Raw genomic sequence first — 18,115 nt, 5'->3', positions numbered from 1 at the left:
ACTTCATGTCTATCATGAAAATGTCAATTTAATTAAGCAAATAGTTTTAGTGAAGTGTAAAGATTAGGATTAACTCCATTTCTCAAACACCATTCCTAACGACTTTTAGGGAATTATAGTTTAGTCACACAACCCTCCTTGGCTGATTTAAGTAGATTATAATTACACATTCCTTTCACATATGATTTCTTTAACTAGCATGGCAACCTATTCAATCGTACTTAACAATCTTGTTTTAGAATTACCAAAACTAGAGAAATTGAACATGGCATGCATCTCATCTTTTCAAATTCTAATACAAGGAAATATGTTTCGGACAAAATATCAAGATTTTCTTTTTACCGTTTCTAGTCTCCAAGAATATGAGTTAATCATGAATGATTATATAAGTTTGTTTTAAAGATATTAATAATCAATTGAATTAATGGATTAAGATGACAAAACAAATTTAATCAAAGGATAATCGTAAAATAATCATTACTTCACAAAAACCAAATCACATATTCAATACAGTCATCAAATGAAGTTTAGTGTCATCATATATTTAGATGATAAATGGAGGTTTAGCTCATGATGAGCATGACAATGAACATCAAAGAAGATGAAGATGACTAATAAATGATTAAACTTAGAACAATCTAACCAAATAAGTGGTGAATCTTTCTTCAATGATGATGGATGCTTCCAAGCCTTCAAACTCTTCAACTGATCTTCAACTTAAGTATAAAGTGAGTGTTTTTAAGTGATAAACTCGTCCAAATCCTCTCCAAGCACACCAAATGCAATGACACATGCACATCTATTTATAGGCTGTTTGGGAAATTGGGCACGGCCTCGTGGTAAATGCCAGATTCTTTTATTTTTGTCTTATTTGGGTAGGGTAGCCACAGGGGTGTGGTACATGAGACACAACCCCGTGTTTTTGCTCTCTGATTTTGTCTTTTCTTGGAAAGGTGAGCACTGGGGCGTAGTCCATGAGAAACGGCCCCATGCCCACCATATTTTGTCTTTTCTTGAGAAGGTGACCACGAGGGCGAGGTCACTGAAACATGGGGGTGTGTTAGGCTAAATGATACACAACTTCTTTAATTTCTTTGTTTTTTCAAGTATCCACTCATTTCTTCGTTTGTTACTTGATTCTAGCAATTCATAGGGTCCAACATAATCTCATTATAGTATGATCATCCGACTGTCATAGTAGCCATAGTCCTTGAGACTTGGTCACCTGACGCTTTTATTTGCTCATGGTTTGATTGTTTTACATTCATAATAACAGTTTTGTCTTTCTATTATATTATTTATTGTAACAAATTTGATGATTTTATCACTCAACCATGTGCTAACAAAACTATGTTATTTTCTACGCATATGCAGGTTATCAGTTGGGGTGAAGCTAGGTGAAGAGACAACTAGAAAGACTTTAAGAATAAAATTAATAAAAAAAACTATTTAAGTTAATTTATTTGTTTTGATATGTTTGGATTAATTTGGATTGTTCTGGTAATTTGCTCAAACTTGATGTAATTGAATGATGTTTTGTTTATTTAAAAACAATTAAATAGATATTGTCATATTATATTGCATGATAGTACCATGTGAGCTGTGATCACTCAGTTCACGCCCTGGCATTTTCGCCTTAGGTTGGGGTATGACATGGAATAAGCCTAAAAATAGAAAATAACATAATAAACAATTATTTAAACTAAATAATATAATAAAAGATGATATTTTGGAGATTATTTGATGCTTAAAAGATGTATATTTTTATATACATCATATATCTAGATTGACTTCTTGGAAAGCTTCACTTCTTTCTATAAGAGCTTGATATTTGTTGATAAAAGCGGTTTTTGGTGCATTAGGGATGCATTATATGTCTATTTTCCTAGCTCCGGAAGGTGTCTTGAAAAGCTTGAAACAAATTCCGTCCAAGTCTTTTGAAGGTGTTAGTCAGGCGGAAAGAAAAATTCATTGGGCCCCTCTGAAGTTGGTTTTGGATTCTAAAGATAAAGGAGGTTTAGGCATTGGGTCGTTAGAAGGTTTAAACAATAGTCTTTTGCAAAAGTGGAGATGGAGGTTTGTGAACGAACCAAATTCAATTTGGATGAAAATCAAATTCCTCCTTGTACGGTACGAAAAGAGGTTTGTTTTCTTCTTTTAAAGGCAATAACTTTTGGCAGAGAATGTTAAAATCATTTTCAAATCTTATTGCCTCAGGTATCGTACCTCTCAATTCGATTAAAAAACAAATTGGTAGTGGAAATGATATGTTGTTTTGGAATCATCCTTAGTGCCATACCCTATGTGTAGCTGAGAAGTTTCTAAGGTTATACGCTTTAGAAATGGTAGTTCGATGGCACAAAGGGTTAGGGGAGAGTCGTGGGAGTGGTGTAGGGAACTCCGAGGGGTGCCAAAATGACCCAATTTCTAGAAATGCAAGATTTGGTTAAGAGAGTTTCGCTTTCGGATGATAATGATCGATGGGTTTGGTCGTTGCAAGGGATGTCGGAATTCTCGGTTAAGGGAATTTGGGAGAGAATTGATAATAGTACACTCCCTAGTGATTCGAGGAAAACCAATTGGTTCCCTTTTGCCTCGGAAAATAAGTATTTGTGGATGAAGGGTTGTGGGAAATCGTTTGCCAACTAGGAAAAAATTTGGCTACTAAGGGGATAGATGTTTCGTATACTATTTGCCCCTTGTGAATGATGGGTCGGAATCCATTATTCATGTTTGTGGAGAGTGCACCTCGGTCAAGAAAATTTGGAATTTTGTTGAAACGTAGTTTGATGTGAAGTTATTAGTGTTGCGATTACCAACTGATCTCATGGAGTGGGTTAACAACTTGTCTTTAAGGATGCTCAAGAAAGAAATTGTGGATGCGATTATGTATGTCGCTTGATGGACATTTTGGAAGCTTCGAACTGATTTTGTACGCGGTGTTGTTTGATGATGTTACATTGTTACTTACTTCTCTTTCCTTAGGTATTCAAATAGAAAGAGTAAGTGTAAAGTTAATTGGTTACAATCATTGAAGAACCCTCTTTTATTTATGCAATTTTCCTTTCTTGTTTTTTCCTGGCTAGTTTATTGCTAGTTGGTGCTTTATATAATATCCGCCGTTCAAAAATATTGTATAAAACTTCATCATCATCATCATCATCATCATCGTACTCAGTATATCCCACCAATAGCAATGCTATGGTAGGGTCTGAGGAGGGTAAGATGTAGACAGCCTTACCTCTATCCCATAGGGATAGAGAGGCTGCTTCCGGTGAGACCCCCGGCTCGAATATTGTATAAAACTTAACGAAGTTAAATTTTTTTTAACGGAAGTCTTAAAGAAAAAATGTGTAAAACGTGTGATTCGTCCCAAAAATAAAATATTTGTAAGGTTAGAAATGTGGAATTATTAAAATCCGAATTTCATTTTCGTTCAATTATTGTCACGATTAAATCTCCAGTTCAATTTCATTTTTTTCAAGCCCCTCAGTTTAAGAATTTGTTAGGTCACCTCAGCAAAACTATCAAAGCTAACATTCATAACTGCAATATTTATGAAATAAAATATTTTTTTTATCAAAAAATGCAATATTTTATTAAAGTAACAAAATGCAAGTAAAGTTTGTCACGGCACTAAATTATGCAATAATTTGGTACAATTGAACTGAATAATTCATGTATATTAAAAACCATATAATTTCAATAAAATAAACTACCTTTAAAAAAACAGTTTATAGAATTCTAAAAACTCAGTGTTTTGCTAGTATCCGATGACTTTTTTTTAGAGGAGGTTACAAGTTTGAGTCTCGTTTGTGACAAATGTTATGCGTGAATCAAGAGTTTTATCACAATGGGTCTTCAGATGGCATGTTTCTTATTAAATTAGTGACGGACCGGGCAACCTGAGTATTTGAAACTTTCTTAGTCATTCAAAAAAAAAGAATAAGAAGAGGTTCCAAATTGTGAAACTCACTTTAGGTGAATTGCCAAACAACTCTTGTTAATATGAAATTAAAACCATTGAATTCAAAGATAACAATAGAAGCATTAATCATCCACTCTTTGTACGGAGAAAGATATAGCATTTTCGTCTTACTAATTTCTAATACCAACGTCTTCCAGTGTTATATATTTATATTGACGGTTCGATATATTGGAAAAAATATTGGCTTTCAAAACCGCCGGCCCAATCATTAAGTATTGACGGGTTGCTTGTATCCTAATGTTTATTTTCAAAAAGACATATTTTTTAAAAGGTGTTTGTCGTAGTGACAGTAATGCCTCTCCTAAATGGTTATAATATTTGTAATATCCCATTACCTAAGTCTGAATCTTTTTATAGCGGTGATGCCCATATTTTAAAATACGTAAATAAGCTCTGATTTAAACCTGAGACTAAAAAAACCCCAAAAGAAAACATTTCGGCCACCCACCAAGGTGATGTTTGTTGAAAATTCTTTTATCAAATAGGTATTTTAGTGAAATCATTATGTTAAGTAGAAATTTTGAGAATTTTCATAAGTACAATATACAAACCCACCATGCACAACACCCCAAAACAAAGAATACAAGAGTAGGCCCAGAAATAATAAACTACACATCAAGGAGTCTTCGTGGTTTGTGCAAGAAGTTGACGTTCCAAACTTTAAACATGTATAACAGTTTGTGCAACAGTTTATGTTATAATAATAACAACAACTTATAAGGTGGACATGTTATAATATTTTAAGAAATTCAATAATATATCAATTTATAGCATATCCATACTTGTGGTGACTGGACATGAACAAATAGACTAGAAAATAATCCAAATTAAAACATGCATATGCATGTAATTTAAGAAATTCAATTTGAGAGACAGAAAGTGGATACATTGTAACTGTCTAATACTATATCAATTTTCTATATCTTTCTTACACAACATTTTCACTAGCCGTTATGCCTACTAGGCTACCAAGCACTAATGCCTGAGTTTGTATCCCTGATACGAAAATTCAACCGTCCATCCTTAGCTTGACGCTCCAGAAATTCAAACTCAATACCTACTCAAAAGGAAATTCATAAGAGAAAACTCCCTAACCACCAGACCAGCGTGATGACAATTTTCCATGTCTAAAAGCATTATGTATCTTTTAAGTTAATTATAAAAATGATCTCTATGGTTCTCTCATTTTGCACTTTTAGTCCTAACGTCAAGAAATTATAAGTTTAGTTCAACTTATTGCACAAACGTAACACGATTGTGAAATTACAAATAATAATAATAATACAACCTCATAATTCACTACTTTAATGGATGTCCAACTAAAGACCATTTTTTACAATAATTTGCTTATTATTGATTCACAAGAATTCTCAATAAACTCAACAAAAAAGCCTAAACTTTAGAATTTCTTGAAAATAATGTACAAAAAATCAATCTTGGCAAGAAAAAAAACCATAAACATAAGATCAACCAACAAGATTTTATGCATTTGATCTTACTTATGTTACCAACATATCAACAATAGCTTCATCAATTAATGACCCGAGTAATTGCCTTTCGATCTCAACTCCGATTTCAAACGCTTCAACGTCATATTCGAGCCACTTTTTACGTTGACCGTTACTCATATCCTTGTCAACAAGCTCATCAACCATACAATCTTTCATTTGTTCCCACTCATTAATCTTGTTACACACATGTTCAACTAACTGATCTTTTTTTCTCACAACTGCTAGCCCTCTTAACCAAACTCTACACCTCGAGTCAACACACTCGCTCACACAGTCAAACACGAGCTGTCGCCTTAGTTTAGGCTCGTGTTTCTTGTCAAAAACCGGTTTTTGAGCTTCTAGTTGATCAAATAGATGTGGGTTCACAATCTTGCTGGTTCTGTTTAAGGTGAAGTCTTCAAACATTGACTCAATGTTGGAAAGTATGTTCTTTATGTAACTGTGTTCTGACTTGGAGTCAACCTCGGTTGTTGTCGGTTTCTTTGAGAAAACTGCACTGAATTCCTGGCCCGCTACCTAAAAACGTCACGAAATTCAAAGATAAATCAGCTGTAAACTGCATTAACCGTAATGTACGATATAAAATGATCAAGTTTTGAGTTGGCACATATAACCCGTTTAAAATAAGGATCGTGTTCAGGAAGTCGACCAGCCAGCCGGTGTAGTCAAACACGTCTACCCACTAACCTGTTTATGACCCATTCAACCCACTTTTTATTACAACCAGCCAACCCGTTTGACACGTTTAGGTAAATGAGTTAAATGGGTTGTGTTTGGGTTGACATGTTAAATATGTTTAGTTAAACAGGTTGACATGCCAACATGTTTAGTTAAATAGGTCGGCCTGCTAACCTAATTATGACCTATTTAACCCACTTTTTTACAACCGGATTAGCAAGTTTACAACTTGATTACTACCAACCCGATTAACAAGCTTACAACTTGATTATTACCCACCAACCTGTTTGACACGTTTAGATAAATGAGTTAAACGGGCCATGTTCAGGTTGACCCGTTTAATCTGTTTAGATATACATGTTGACCTGCCAACCTTTTTAGTTAAACAGGCTGACCCACTAATCTGTTTAACCCACTTTTTTACAACCCGCCAACTGGATTAACAAGTTTACAACTTAATTATTGCCCATCGACCCATTTGACACGTTTAGATAAATGAGTTAAACGGGTCGTGTTCAGGTTACAAGATGTTTGTGACACAGATAAAAACATGGGCCGTGTTTGGGTTGGACAGTTTAACCCGCCAACTCGCAAACTGCCAACCGGACACAATTGACACGCCTAACTCTATGTACATAACAAAGTGACATACTTGAGCATCTTCACTGGTTCTGTCTCGGTTTCTTGAATCTTGAAAGATTATAGTTCTTGTGATTCTTGATTCTTGATAAACAAAAGCTGGACTCATAGCAGTTAATTCCCTTAGCTGTTGATCCAAAAGGGTACTTAAAGAACCACCTCCATTTGCTGAACTCAAACTATTTCGATTAATCTTATCCACCGATCGCGATATCGGAGATGTGAATGTAAAAGAAACAACATCCAGTCCATTAGATTTAGCTGCAACTTTCCCATTATTATCTTTTTTAGCACAACCTTTGTTTTTCACATCTTCTGTAACACGTTTCCTTCGGTCAAGTGTTTTGTTGATAGGGCTTATACTCGGAATCTTATCAGAAACCGGTTTCTTTTTAGGTACACAATTCTGCTTCATGTTGTTAGGTTTAAGCACTTTGTTTACTTTGTTTGTAACAGGTTTCTTGATTGTGTTCTTTTCACTAACTGGTTGATTATATGTAGCTTTTGACCCGATTGAAGTCAACCCTTCTCGTTTTTTAACGTTGACTTTCGCTTGAACAGCTAAAGAAACCGACTTTTTACCGTCTTTTGGTTCTAAGTAACCGTCCCAGCTTTTGTTCATTGATTGCCCTTTAAGCTTCCTGGCAGCATTTGACTCCATTGACCTTGTAGAAGACGGTTTTCTGTTAGAATAGTCAACTGAAGACGATCCAACAAAAGGAATTCTTGATGCTGCTTCCATTATACTGGTCGGGTCATTTGAAGAAACAAATCCCGACCTCTTGATTGTAGATAAGAGCTTCTGTTGAGTAACGGGAACCGATCGAGCTGATTTTGGCGGTAAAATTTCAGTTTGAAACTTCTCAATTAACTTATGTTTTGGCTCAACTTGTAATGCTGAAGAATTTTGCATAGATCGAGTGTCGAAAAATCGGGTTGACCTTGACTGCGTGTCAGTCAAATTTGAAGACGGGAAAGAATCCAATCCCATAAGCCTAGCAACCACCCCGGGGGATTTACCGATATCATCTTCATCACTTAGTGATGATGAGCAGCCTTTAAGGATTATACTGTCTGATGTATAATCTTCAATCACCTAAAATAAATATTTCACATGTTGACTTTTTTGGTCAAACAAGTTGTTTTACATATTTAAAACAAAACATACGAGTCTTAACATAAGCAAAAATGTGTAGTGATTCATACCGCATGATAAGTGATTTGTGCGTTGGTACTGATGCTCGTTTTCTGCTTCGGTTGTACTATATGAATTTAAATTTTTGGTTAAAAACAGAAAGTTAAAGCTGAAAATGCATAAAACAGGTCGATTTGGATACTGAGTTAAGAATACCTGATAAATTGGGAACTTTGGAGGCCAACTGCTTATTTGACTTTGAGTTCCAGTCAAACAAATGGTGTAAACCGCGACCTCCTTCGCCCTTGGAAGCTTGTTTCTCAACTCTCATGTTTGCATTAATTATAGGACTTTATCGCAGAACCAAATAACTTCTACAAAATATTAACCAAAATAGAATTATACAAAGAATGGGTAATGGTGTTTTTGTAAACTAAAATGCAGCATTTTGTCATTATATGTGTAAGAAAAAGATATTTATTTTCCATCATGTCTGACGTGGCACGAGTTTTTGATGAGTGTCACTATTTTACTTGATACATTACATTACTTGCATATACGGGGTAAAAATTTAAAGTATGTTACATACGATTCGGGAAATATGTTTTTTCTTACAGCGAAAACGCTTAGAAGAAAGTTACATTTTGATCAGGAGGAGCAAAAACCGCAACTTTTTGACAGTAAGTATTAAAAGAAATAAAAATCATGAAAGTATAAAATTTATGCTCAGATCATGGCTCAGTTGCTTAGAAATACATCAAAAATATTGATTCATCTGTATAACAAAATAATCTAGTGATGAAGTGAACTTCACCAACTAAACCTTTGATGTTGCTTGCAAAGTATACATGTGATCCTCTAGGAAGCTTTTGACTTTCAAGAGTCAAACTCAAAATAATTTAGTAATTTATCTAACATTCTTGTATTAGGTGTGTATTGTGGTACGAAAAATATAAATCAATATTTTCCAAAGGGTACAACCAAATAATTATTATTATAATTCTGATGAGAATTGTGCTAAATTTCAAGGCGAAAAGTTGGACTATAATTTTCAAAGGTCAAACATTCTGAAAGCCTAAATTAGTCAACAAAAGCACTTAAAACATGAATTCCATTGTAACACTATAACAACATCATTTTCTAATAAAACACCAAAGATTTCCACTAAACAGGCATAATTTCATGATTTCAACTCATAATTCTTATAAGAACAATCGAGATAACCAAATCCCAGATTAAAGATCCAATAATTCAACAAAAAGACTCATAATTTAGCTACATTTGTACAGATTAAACCTTAGACAGTAGCTATTAGTTATTCCAATCAGCATGATTGATCAAGATCAACACTTCAAATTCTTCACCATTGACCTTTGACCAAAAAAACACAAACTTTCCACTTTGAACTCAAATCCCAGATCAAAACAAGCATAAAAAGCTTACAAATTTCATTCAGTAAACAGACTTGATTCATGAATTTAACTCATTATCACATATAAAAGCAATCAAGATTACCAAATCCCAGGTGAAATATCCAATAATTCAACAAAAAGATTCATAATTTAGCTACATTGGTACAAACTAAACCCTACATATTCCAAAAGCATGAAACTTTACACTTTAAACTCAAAATCCCAGATCAAAACAAGCATAAAGATTATAACCCACATGATATTTTTCAAGAATTCATCAAATAAAAGTATAAAAAATAATAATAAGTGAAAACTTACATGAACATCAAGAAATCAAGAATCTCATATGCCCTGAAGATAATAAAACATATAAGAACAAAAAGGAATGAACTGAAATGCAGAATGCATAGATTTTGAGAGGATTTAGAGCAACATTATTGAAGGGTATATGGTTCTTAAGTGGTCACATTCTTTAATAATTTACAGAAATAAAAGCATTAAATGGTGTCATGGGGTCAATCAACAAATTGGTTGGATTCTTGCAATATAAATAAATAAAATAAAATCTATTTGAGAAATCTTTCACTGTTTTCTGTATTTTAAAAAATTGTCTTTTAAGTGGAAAAAGTTGTTTGCAAATCAAGAAAAAGATTGTGTGTTTTTTATGCTTTTTATAACGTCTCTTTCTATTATCTTTTTTACTTGAAAATGAATATATATATATGTATATATATTTTACAGTTGAATACATAATCAAGATAGCCTTGGAGGGAAGACTACAAAAAGAGTAGTGGTCCTATAAAAGAAACCTTTTTAATCATTACGTTTGGCTTTCTTTTTTGTAATATAAAATAAACATATAATATAGGAAAATGATTTATATAAGTATTGTTTTTATTTATATAAAGATAGTTTAAAGGTTATTTTTTTTTGGTTGGGGAATGACGTGAACAAGATTTCAATATCATAGACGTTGGCTATGGAGGGTTTCTAATGGTCTCAACTTCTTTCACATTATATAATATCATAACGTATATTCTGAAATGATAGATCACCTTTTTAGATCATGTTTATTCGCATTAAAGATATCAATCCAAATTGATTATCAGATAGTCTTCCCATTTGGCTCAAATGTAGAATTGTTGCATAACCCAATCTCGTTTTCAAAACAATCTTTAGGGTCGTGTGTGTCTTCTTCCGAAAGAAGCTCTAAGTGACGATTACTTGTTGCTACAAAGCACTCAACTATGTGGGATAAGTTGTCATAGCTTTCACTTATTTTGTTAATTTTTTTTAGCTTTGCCTTAAACTTCTAACATCAAGCATCAATATCTCATTTATCATAGTTCATTTTAGAACGTGGCTTGGTTCATTATGAAGCTCTCATAACATAAAACACAAACCAAATGTATGCCGTCGAAGTTGATGAATAAGATACTTTTATACTTGTTGAGAAGCATTTTTTTACTAATGACACATGCACCATTTTTTTAATATACTATCTAAATGACTAAATATTAGGGGTGTCAAACGTGTCGGGTTGGTGGGTTGACGAGTTGATGGGTTTTGGGTTGGCGGGTCAGCGTGTTGAGATTCTTCAACCCTAACCCAACCCATATATTTATTCGTGTCGGGTCGTGTCGACCCATTTAAATTCGTGTCGTGTTTCGGGTCAACCCGTTTTACTATCATATACGTATTTGAGTAATACTTATTGACTTAGTAATAAATTAAACAATTAATTTCTCTTAATTATATAAAACTTGTTAATAATTTGTGATAAATCTAATTATTTTTGCGTATTTATTTCTCATTCTCAATTAACAAACTTATGTTCACACATTTAGCTCAATAAGAACAAACAACCGAAATAACCGTAGAATAGATAGTTAGACTTAATAATGTAAAAATGTTTGAAGTAAAAAGTAGATAAAAGTAGTGTAAAAAGAAAAAATTTTACTTTTAAATGTTAATTGATATATAAAAAAATAAAAATCTAAGTATTTAACTTTAAATTTTAGAACTTTTTTTCTCTAAAATAAAAATATTAACTTCTCTAAAGTTGTTAAACGGGTTAACAGGTCAACCCACTTTTTAACGGGTTGGGTTCGGGTTGACCTGTTTTTTAAACGTGTCGGGTTTGGGTTGACATGTTTAAGAAAACGGGTCGTGTCAGCCGACCCAAAACCTATATTTTTTCGTGTCGGGTTCGTGTTGGGTTTCGGGTCGTGTCAGGAGTTGACACCCCTACTAAATATCTAACAAAAAAGTTCAAAACGTTATATTTATTAATCTAACATATGTAAAAAGTAAATTATTATTAGATTTATGGCATTGTGTAAACTATTTTTAAACTCCCTAATAGTGAAAAGTAAAAAAAACAAGAGAGGCTGTTATTTTTTCGAATGTTGTACATTTAATTTATTTCTATATGTTTTCACATGTGTGATTTATGGTTTAATGTGTGCATTTTAGAAAGCGTATAGAAAAATGTGTCGCTTTACCCCTACTTGTTGGGGGAGGGGGGGGGGGAACGGACAAGGCATGGGGTGAGGAAGTGATCCATCCAACTCAAGTGCAGAGGTTGGGGTGGTGTGTAAAATGTTCTTGCATCAATGCCTCAATCCGTTACCCATCTCTCCTTTGTTTCTTCTCCACTTTGAAACTACCCTCCCGATGAAAAACCTTGCACTACCATCTATATCTACCAGCTCCATTTCTCTTACTGTCAACTCAACCATCCTTCTCCCTTGTGATTCATCATCAGGTCCCCCTTTGTTAGAAATTTTAAACAAGATTGAACCCCACGTCCCTCCGCTAACAAAGTTTAGTGCAGACTATCAGGGCAATGAGCTTTTTACGAGCTTATTTTTAAGGGTGTATTTGGTTTGTAGAACTCAAAAATATTGAATTTAAATTTAGCTATTGTTGCATTGTTTAAATTGCAATCTCAATTCAGTTGTTGAGATGATTCGATTAAAATGCACAATAGCATTGGAGATTGGCTCGTTACACCCGTATATTATTAAAAGATAATGTATAAATGTATTTAAACGTGACATGCTAATATGATAATTATGAGATGACAAAAAATTAGCATCTCCTGCACCGACTCTGCACTTTCAATTTTCAATTTTCAAATATTTGGAAGTTATCAAATTCCAAATCCCATTAAACAATACGTTTCTCTATTAACTACTTGTTCGGGCTCATTTATTATGAGACCTTGTATTTAACCATCATTAGTATTCTAAGACCATACTTTTCACTCATGAAAATTTGACCACATTATACAATTTAGTTGTCAATGTAGTAGTAGTATACTTCTAAAAAATCTCAAATATAGTGTTCCTATTCAAGCATTGTACAATAACATGCGTACAAATATTAATGTACATACGCTTACGCTCGTGTAGATTCTTTCGAGTATTCGTATCCTTGATAGCAGAGAATTAACAAAATTTTGACTAAGAATAAACTATTTGTGACCCAGAATTCACCGATTGATGTGTCTTAACAAGATAATTGTTAGTAAGAAGGGAGCGTCCATAGAAATGAGATTGCCTTATGGTCTCCTACTAACCGCACAATTGAAATAGCTAGGTTTGTTGTTGAAGAGCGTTCCTTATTTTTCATACATATCCATAATATTGTCACCTTATTTATATGGATCAAGCATCAAGCACACTTGCCTAGCTTAGAGTAAGAAATGGTGCCAACTTTGTTAATTTCCCACTGTGATAGTCTTTCTTGTTTCGGGACTTTCGAATTTTGTAATTTTGGTTATCCATCATCTTGCTATGAGGCTCCTTTTAATGCTAGTTGCCAATAAAAAAAAGTGTCATTCCATATCATTTTTAGTGTATCACATGACAAACAAATTAACTATCATGATCTCCCTATGTGTCCAATCTACGAGGAAAAAAAACAATCCATGGTTATCTCATCATATAAAAAGATGTTAAACGGGTGGTGTTTACATATTAACAGGTCAACTCAGCACAAGTCAAACACGCCACAACCTGAACAAACACATAAACTCGCAAATAAATATGACTCAGATATTCATGATTTGATAAAAAAAATGGCCCATTTATATCATCGGCGGTACTAAAGGCACATATCTCACTACCCTAATATTTCAACCATTCACTTGAAGACAACTCAAAACTACCTAAATAAACTCAATTTGGTTAGGGGTGGTGTTCAGCATGCACAAATAACAAAACTACCCAAGTGCCACAACAACCCAATCACGTACCAAGATGAAAGAAACCATTGTTGATCGGGAAGTAATATATACCCGAAAATCAAAGTTGAAACCATTTGTTGAATCATTTAACCACTTTACCCAATCTTACCGAACTACCTCGATCAGTTGCGCCCCTAGTGCCCTTATCACTATAAAATTATAAGTTTCAACTTAAAAAGTGTCACGAAAATCATGAAAAAATAAAGATAAAACTTATAAAAGTGAACAATATTGCTAACAATTAATATAAAGGTATCAAAGTATAAGGACTAATTCATCATGAAATGAATAAAAAGATCTCTACGCCTTAACTATTTAAACCTTCTCCGCACCCTCATCATTTGCATATTATCATTATTTTCCCTGCTAGGGTTTTATCTCTTCTTCTTCTTCAGGTTCGTTTCATTAATTTAGTTTTAATTTCGTTACATCAAACAATCATGCATGCATGCATGCATCGATTATTATACACATATTACTCATCTATTTACATCATATCTCTATGATAAAATCATCACTAAATATCAATGTGTTTTTGAGATCAGTTTGTGTATAATATATTGATATATATGTAAATGTATTCTAGGTTTCTAATAAGTGTTAGTGATATTCACGAGTATATACAATCAAGTATTTATCGATAAATATACAAACTACACATCTATCTGCATCGTATCTAGATCGAGTTTGCCACAAATAAAAGAGTATTTACGATCAAGTATTTACAATCTGTTTGCATGTATGATGTATCTGCATAGTATGAATTGGCTGTTTTTACTTATTCTAGGTTTCTAATAAGTGTGAGTGAAATCAACTGAGTATTTACGATCAATTTGCATATCGTATCTTCGTTTAATTAGCTTTATCTCAACGAGTTTTCACAATCAGTTTGTGTATAATATATTGATATATGTATTGGTGTTTTAGGTTTCTTGTAAGTGTTAGTGATTCAACTGAGTATTTACAATCAGTTTGCATGTATCTGTGTCGTATCCTTTTCAAATTACCCTTAATCTAACGAGTTTTTACCATCAATGTTTGTATTATACGTAATTGCATTTTAGGTTTCTAATTTTTCAATGTTGTGAAATCAATTAGGTATTAATTATGTCTTTGAGACCTAGAGAGAAGACCGAGGTTCGCCGGAGCAATTACAAGGTGTCAGTTGACCCGGAGGAAGGAAGGAGGCGTAGGGAGGACAATATGGTTGAGATCCGGAAGAATAAACGAGAGGAGAACTTGCTTAAAAAGCGTCAACTTGTTCCTGTTCAAACGCACACTGTCGAGAAAAAGGTATTCAGAACGTACAGTGTTATAGAACTCGCTAGGCTAGGGATTAATCGTATTGGAAGTTTATATGTAATTTTTCAAAGTTATATGTATACACAAAATTCTATATATATTTTTTCAAAAAAAGTATAATAATTTTAACAATACTTTAATGATTTTTATCTAAATTTGAATGATTTGGGCCGATTTGGACCGGCTTTCACTGACTGCTTGGTCCTTGATTAGGTGAAATACAATCTGTTGCATATTAGCGATTAAGCGGTGACTAATTGCCATTTCTTTTACAACACTGGGAATATACGTAACTATATAATTTCTCTAGACATAGGAGTATTAGTTAGGTTTAGGGTTGATTAGTCAATATTTGATCTAGTTGCAGACATAATTTTTTCACTGAGTTGATTAATTTGCAGTTTGAAAATCTTCTTTCTATGGCTGCTGGAGTTTTTTCGAATGATAATAATATGCAGTTGGAAGCAACTATCGAGTTTCGTAAATTGCTTTCCAAAGGTATACATATTCATAAATGATAATACTTTTGCAGATTATATTTGGTTTCAAGACGCACATTGTTATTTAATTAGTTAAATTTTGTTTCACAGAACAAAGTCCACCAATTGATGTAGTTATACAGTCGGGAGTTGTACCTGGTTTTGTTGAGTTTTTAAAGAGGGAAGATTTTCCACAGCTTCAGGTAATGCTTTACTTGTTTGCGTGTTTTGTTGAGTTTTTAGTGTATATTTTTAACCTTGCTATTTTTTCATCAGTTTGAGGCTGCTTGGGCACTCACAAACATTGCCTCGGGAACATCTGAGAACACAAAGGTTGTAATTGATCTTGGGTCTGTCCCAATTTTTGTCAAGCTTTTAGCTTCTCCAAGTGACGAAGTGCGCGAACAGGTAATCTTTAACAGAGTGTTTAGATCTAGGGTTTGGAGTTAGGGAATGATAGGCGTGTGTTTCAAAATCAGGATACACATTTATAATAATGTTTTGGCCACCTCTTTGTTGCAGGCTGTTTGGGCTTTGGGAAACGTGGCCGGTGATTCTCCCAGATGTCGTGATCTTGTTCTTGATCACGGTGCTTTGACTGCATTGCTTTCTCAGTTAAACGAGCACGCGAGGATTTCCATGCTCAGAAACGCCACATGGACATTATCAAACTTTTGTCGAGGGAAACCACAGCCTTCGTTTGAGCTGGTTGTTTACTAGTTAATATATCATGACATCATAATTTTAGTATTAAGTTTGTTTAATATGGTTTTGAAGTAGTTCATTTATTTAAAGCACAGACAAGGCCCGCTCTTCCAGTTCTTGAGCGTCTTATTCATTAAAATGATGAAGAGGTTATAACCGATGCATGTTGGGCTTTATCCTATCTTTCTGATGGTACAAATGACAAAATTCAAGCTGTGATTGATGCTGGTGTCTGCACACGCCTTGTTGAGCTTCTAAAGTGGGTTATGCATTATTTTGGTTTATAATTTTTATATCTGTTCTTGATCAATCATTTAAACTCTTAATTGTTTTAATGTTTTTTTATTTAGTCACCCATCTCCCTCAGTACTCGTCCCTGCGCTTCGAACTGTTGGAAACATCGTCACTGGTGACGATCTCCAAACTCAGGTATGATCAGGCATTTGTTTGAAAATTACTTGGATTTGAATTAGTATGGTGACATTGTAAATATAACTTCACATGTTCTTCAATTTGATAGCATATTATCGAGCGTGGTGCGCTTCCTTGTCTGCTTAGTTTTCTGACTCATAACTATAAGAAGAGCATTAAAAAGGAAGCCTGCTGGGCAATCTCAAACATCGCAGCAGGAAACAAAGAACAAATACGGGTATAAATTGGTCAACCCCTTCACTTACTAGTTGCCCCATTTGACTTTTGTCTCTTCTCTAATGGGTCTAAAGCCACATAAGGTGTATCTTCAATGCATTAGCCATGTTATATATCATTTTATCCACAATAATGATTATTATTGAGAATATAATTTTGTAATCACACTTGATGCACCGCACCAATTATCTGTGAATTATTTTTAAACATAGAATGCTTCTGGTTAAGGTCAACTTGACCTGACCCGTCACCCGTTTTGACTGTTACCAAACCTCATTGTTTCTATTTACAAGGCTTGTAAACGAACCGAACGCTCACTGAACCGTTCATGAACTGTTCAACGGGAAGTTCGTTTATGCTTTTTCATTTAACAAACGAGCGAATGTGAGCTGAAAAGCTTGTTCGTTCAGTTAAACAAACGGGCATGAACACATTTTTTATTTTGTATTTGGAAATAAGATATATTTACAATGATTTATTCTTCTTTATTATAACATTTCAGGCTGTGATTTGAGGCTGGACTAATTGCTCCTCTGGTCTTTCTGCTCCAAAATGCTGAATTCGATATCAAAAAAGAGGCTGCATGGGCTATATCAAATGCCACTACTGGTGGTACCAATGAGCAAATCAAGTACATTCCTTTTATTATTTTTTACCCCAAGTTAAGATACAATTATTATACATAACAAACATTTATAAAAACGATACCATGATAATCATGATTTATAGGTATATGGTGGATCAAGGCTGTATAGAACCTTTGTGTGATCTGCTTGTGTGTGCTGATCTGAGTATCATGACTATCTCGTTAGAAGGGCTCGATAACATCCTTAAAGTTGGAGAAATGGAAAAACATGCGGATAACAACCGTGGTGTTAATGTTTATGCAGAGTTGGTTGATGATGCTGAGGGGTTAGATAAGATTGAGATATTACAAAGTCATGATAATAATGAGATTTATGAGAAGGCGGTTAAGATTCTTGAGGCGTATTGGTCATATGAGGAGGATGATGAACATGTTGGTGATGATGGTCAGTCATGTTATGATTTTGCAGGAGATTATGTTCATGTTCCGTCTGGTGGATTCAGTTTTAACAGCTGAAGGTAATTCCATTTTTTACTATTTAGTATTTACCTGAAATCTATGAAGTTATCTTGTTGAAGATTTGAATATGTTGTGGTTGAAGAAACACTAAGTGACCCCGGTAGATTAAGGATAATCTTAGGGTTAAGTAGATGTTTCCCACGAGGGTTAGGTCCGGCAAAGATGGTTATTCTTCTCGACCTGCAAAACAGACACCGTGAGCTCGTCACTGAGAAGGGGGGGTTCCTCCTTTTGACCACCCTCCGGCGTGAGAATCAGACT

The 18,115-nt window shown here is 34.0% G+C and overlaps 1 protein-coding gene and 1 pseudogene across 1 annotated transcript; one reads left to right on the top strand and one right to left on the bottom strand.

The window, feature by feature from the left end:
• Window positions 1-5,299: 5,299 nt before the first annotated feature.
• On the bottom strand, window positions 5,300-9,859 carry LOC143614950 (uncharacterized). The gene is made up of 5 exons (XM_077088233.1): window positions 9,682-9,859; window positions 8,168-8,325; window positions 8,023-8,078; window positions 6,830-7,912; window positions 5,300-6,015 (listed from the first exon to the last, which is right to left on the bottom strand). Exons 2-5 carry the CDS (start codon window positions 8,280-8,282, stop codon window positions 5,488-5,490), a joined length of 1,782 nt encoding a protein of 593 aa, XP_076944348.1. The 5' UTR covers window positions 8,283-8,325; window positions 9,682-9,859; the 3' UTR covers window positions 5,300-5,487.
• A 4,859-nt stretch (window positions 9,860-14,718) lies between these two features.
• Window positions 14,719-17,862, top strand: LOC143614949 (importin subunit alpha-like; annotated as a pseudogene).
• The last annotated feature ends 253 nt before the right edge of the window (window positions 17,863-18,115 follow it).

The sequence above is a fragment of the Bidens hawaiensis genome, unplaced genomic scaffold, assembly GCF_021521415.1.
Source record: "Bidens hawaiensis isolate Kalapana, Puna unplaced genomic scaffold, B.hawaiensis_p1.1 tig00041605_1, whole genome shotgun sequence".
Classification (NCBI taxonomy): Eukaryota; Viridiplantae; Streptophyta; class Magnoliopsida; order Asterales; family Asteraceae; genus Bidens; species Bidens hawaiensis.
This window is presented reverse-complemented; position numbering and strand designations above follow the sequence as displayed.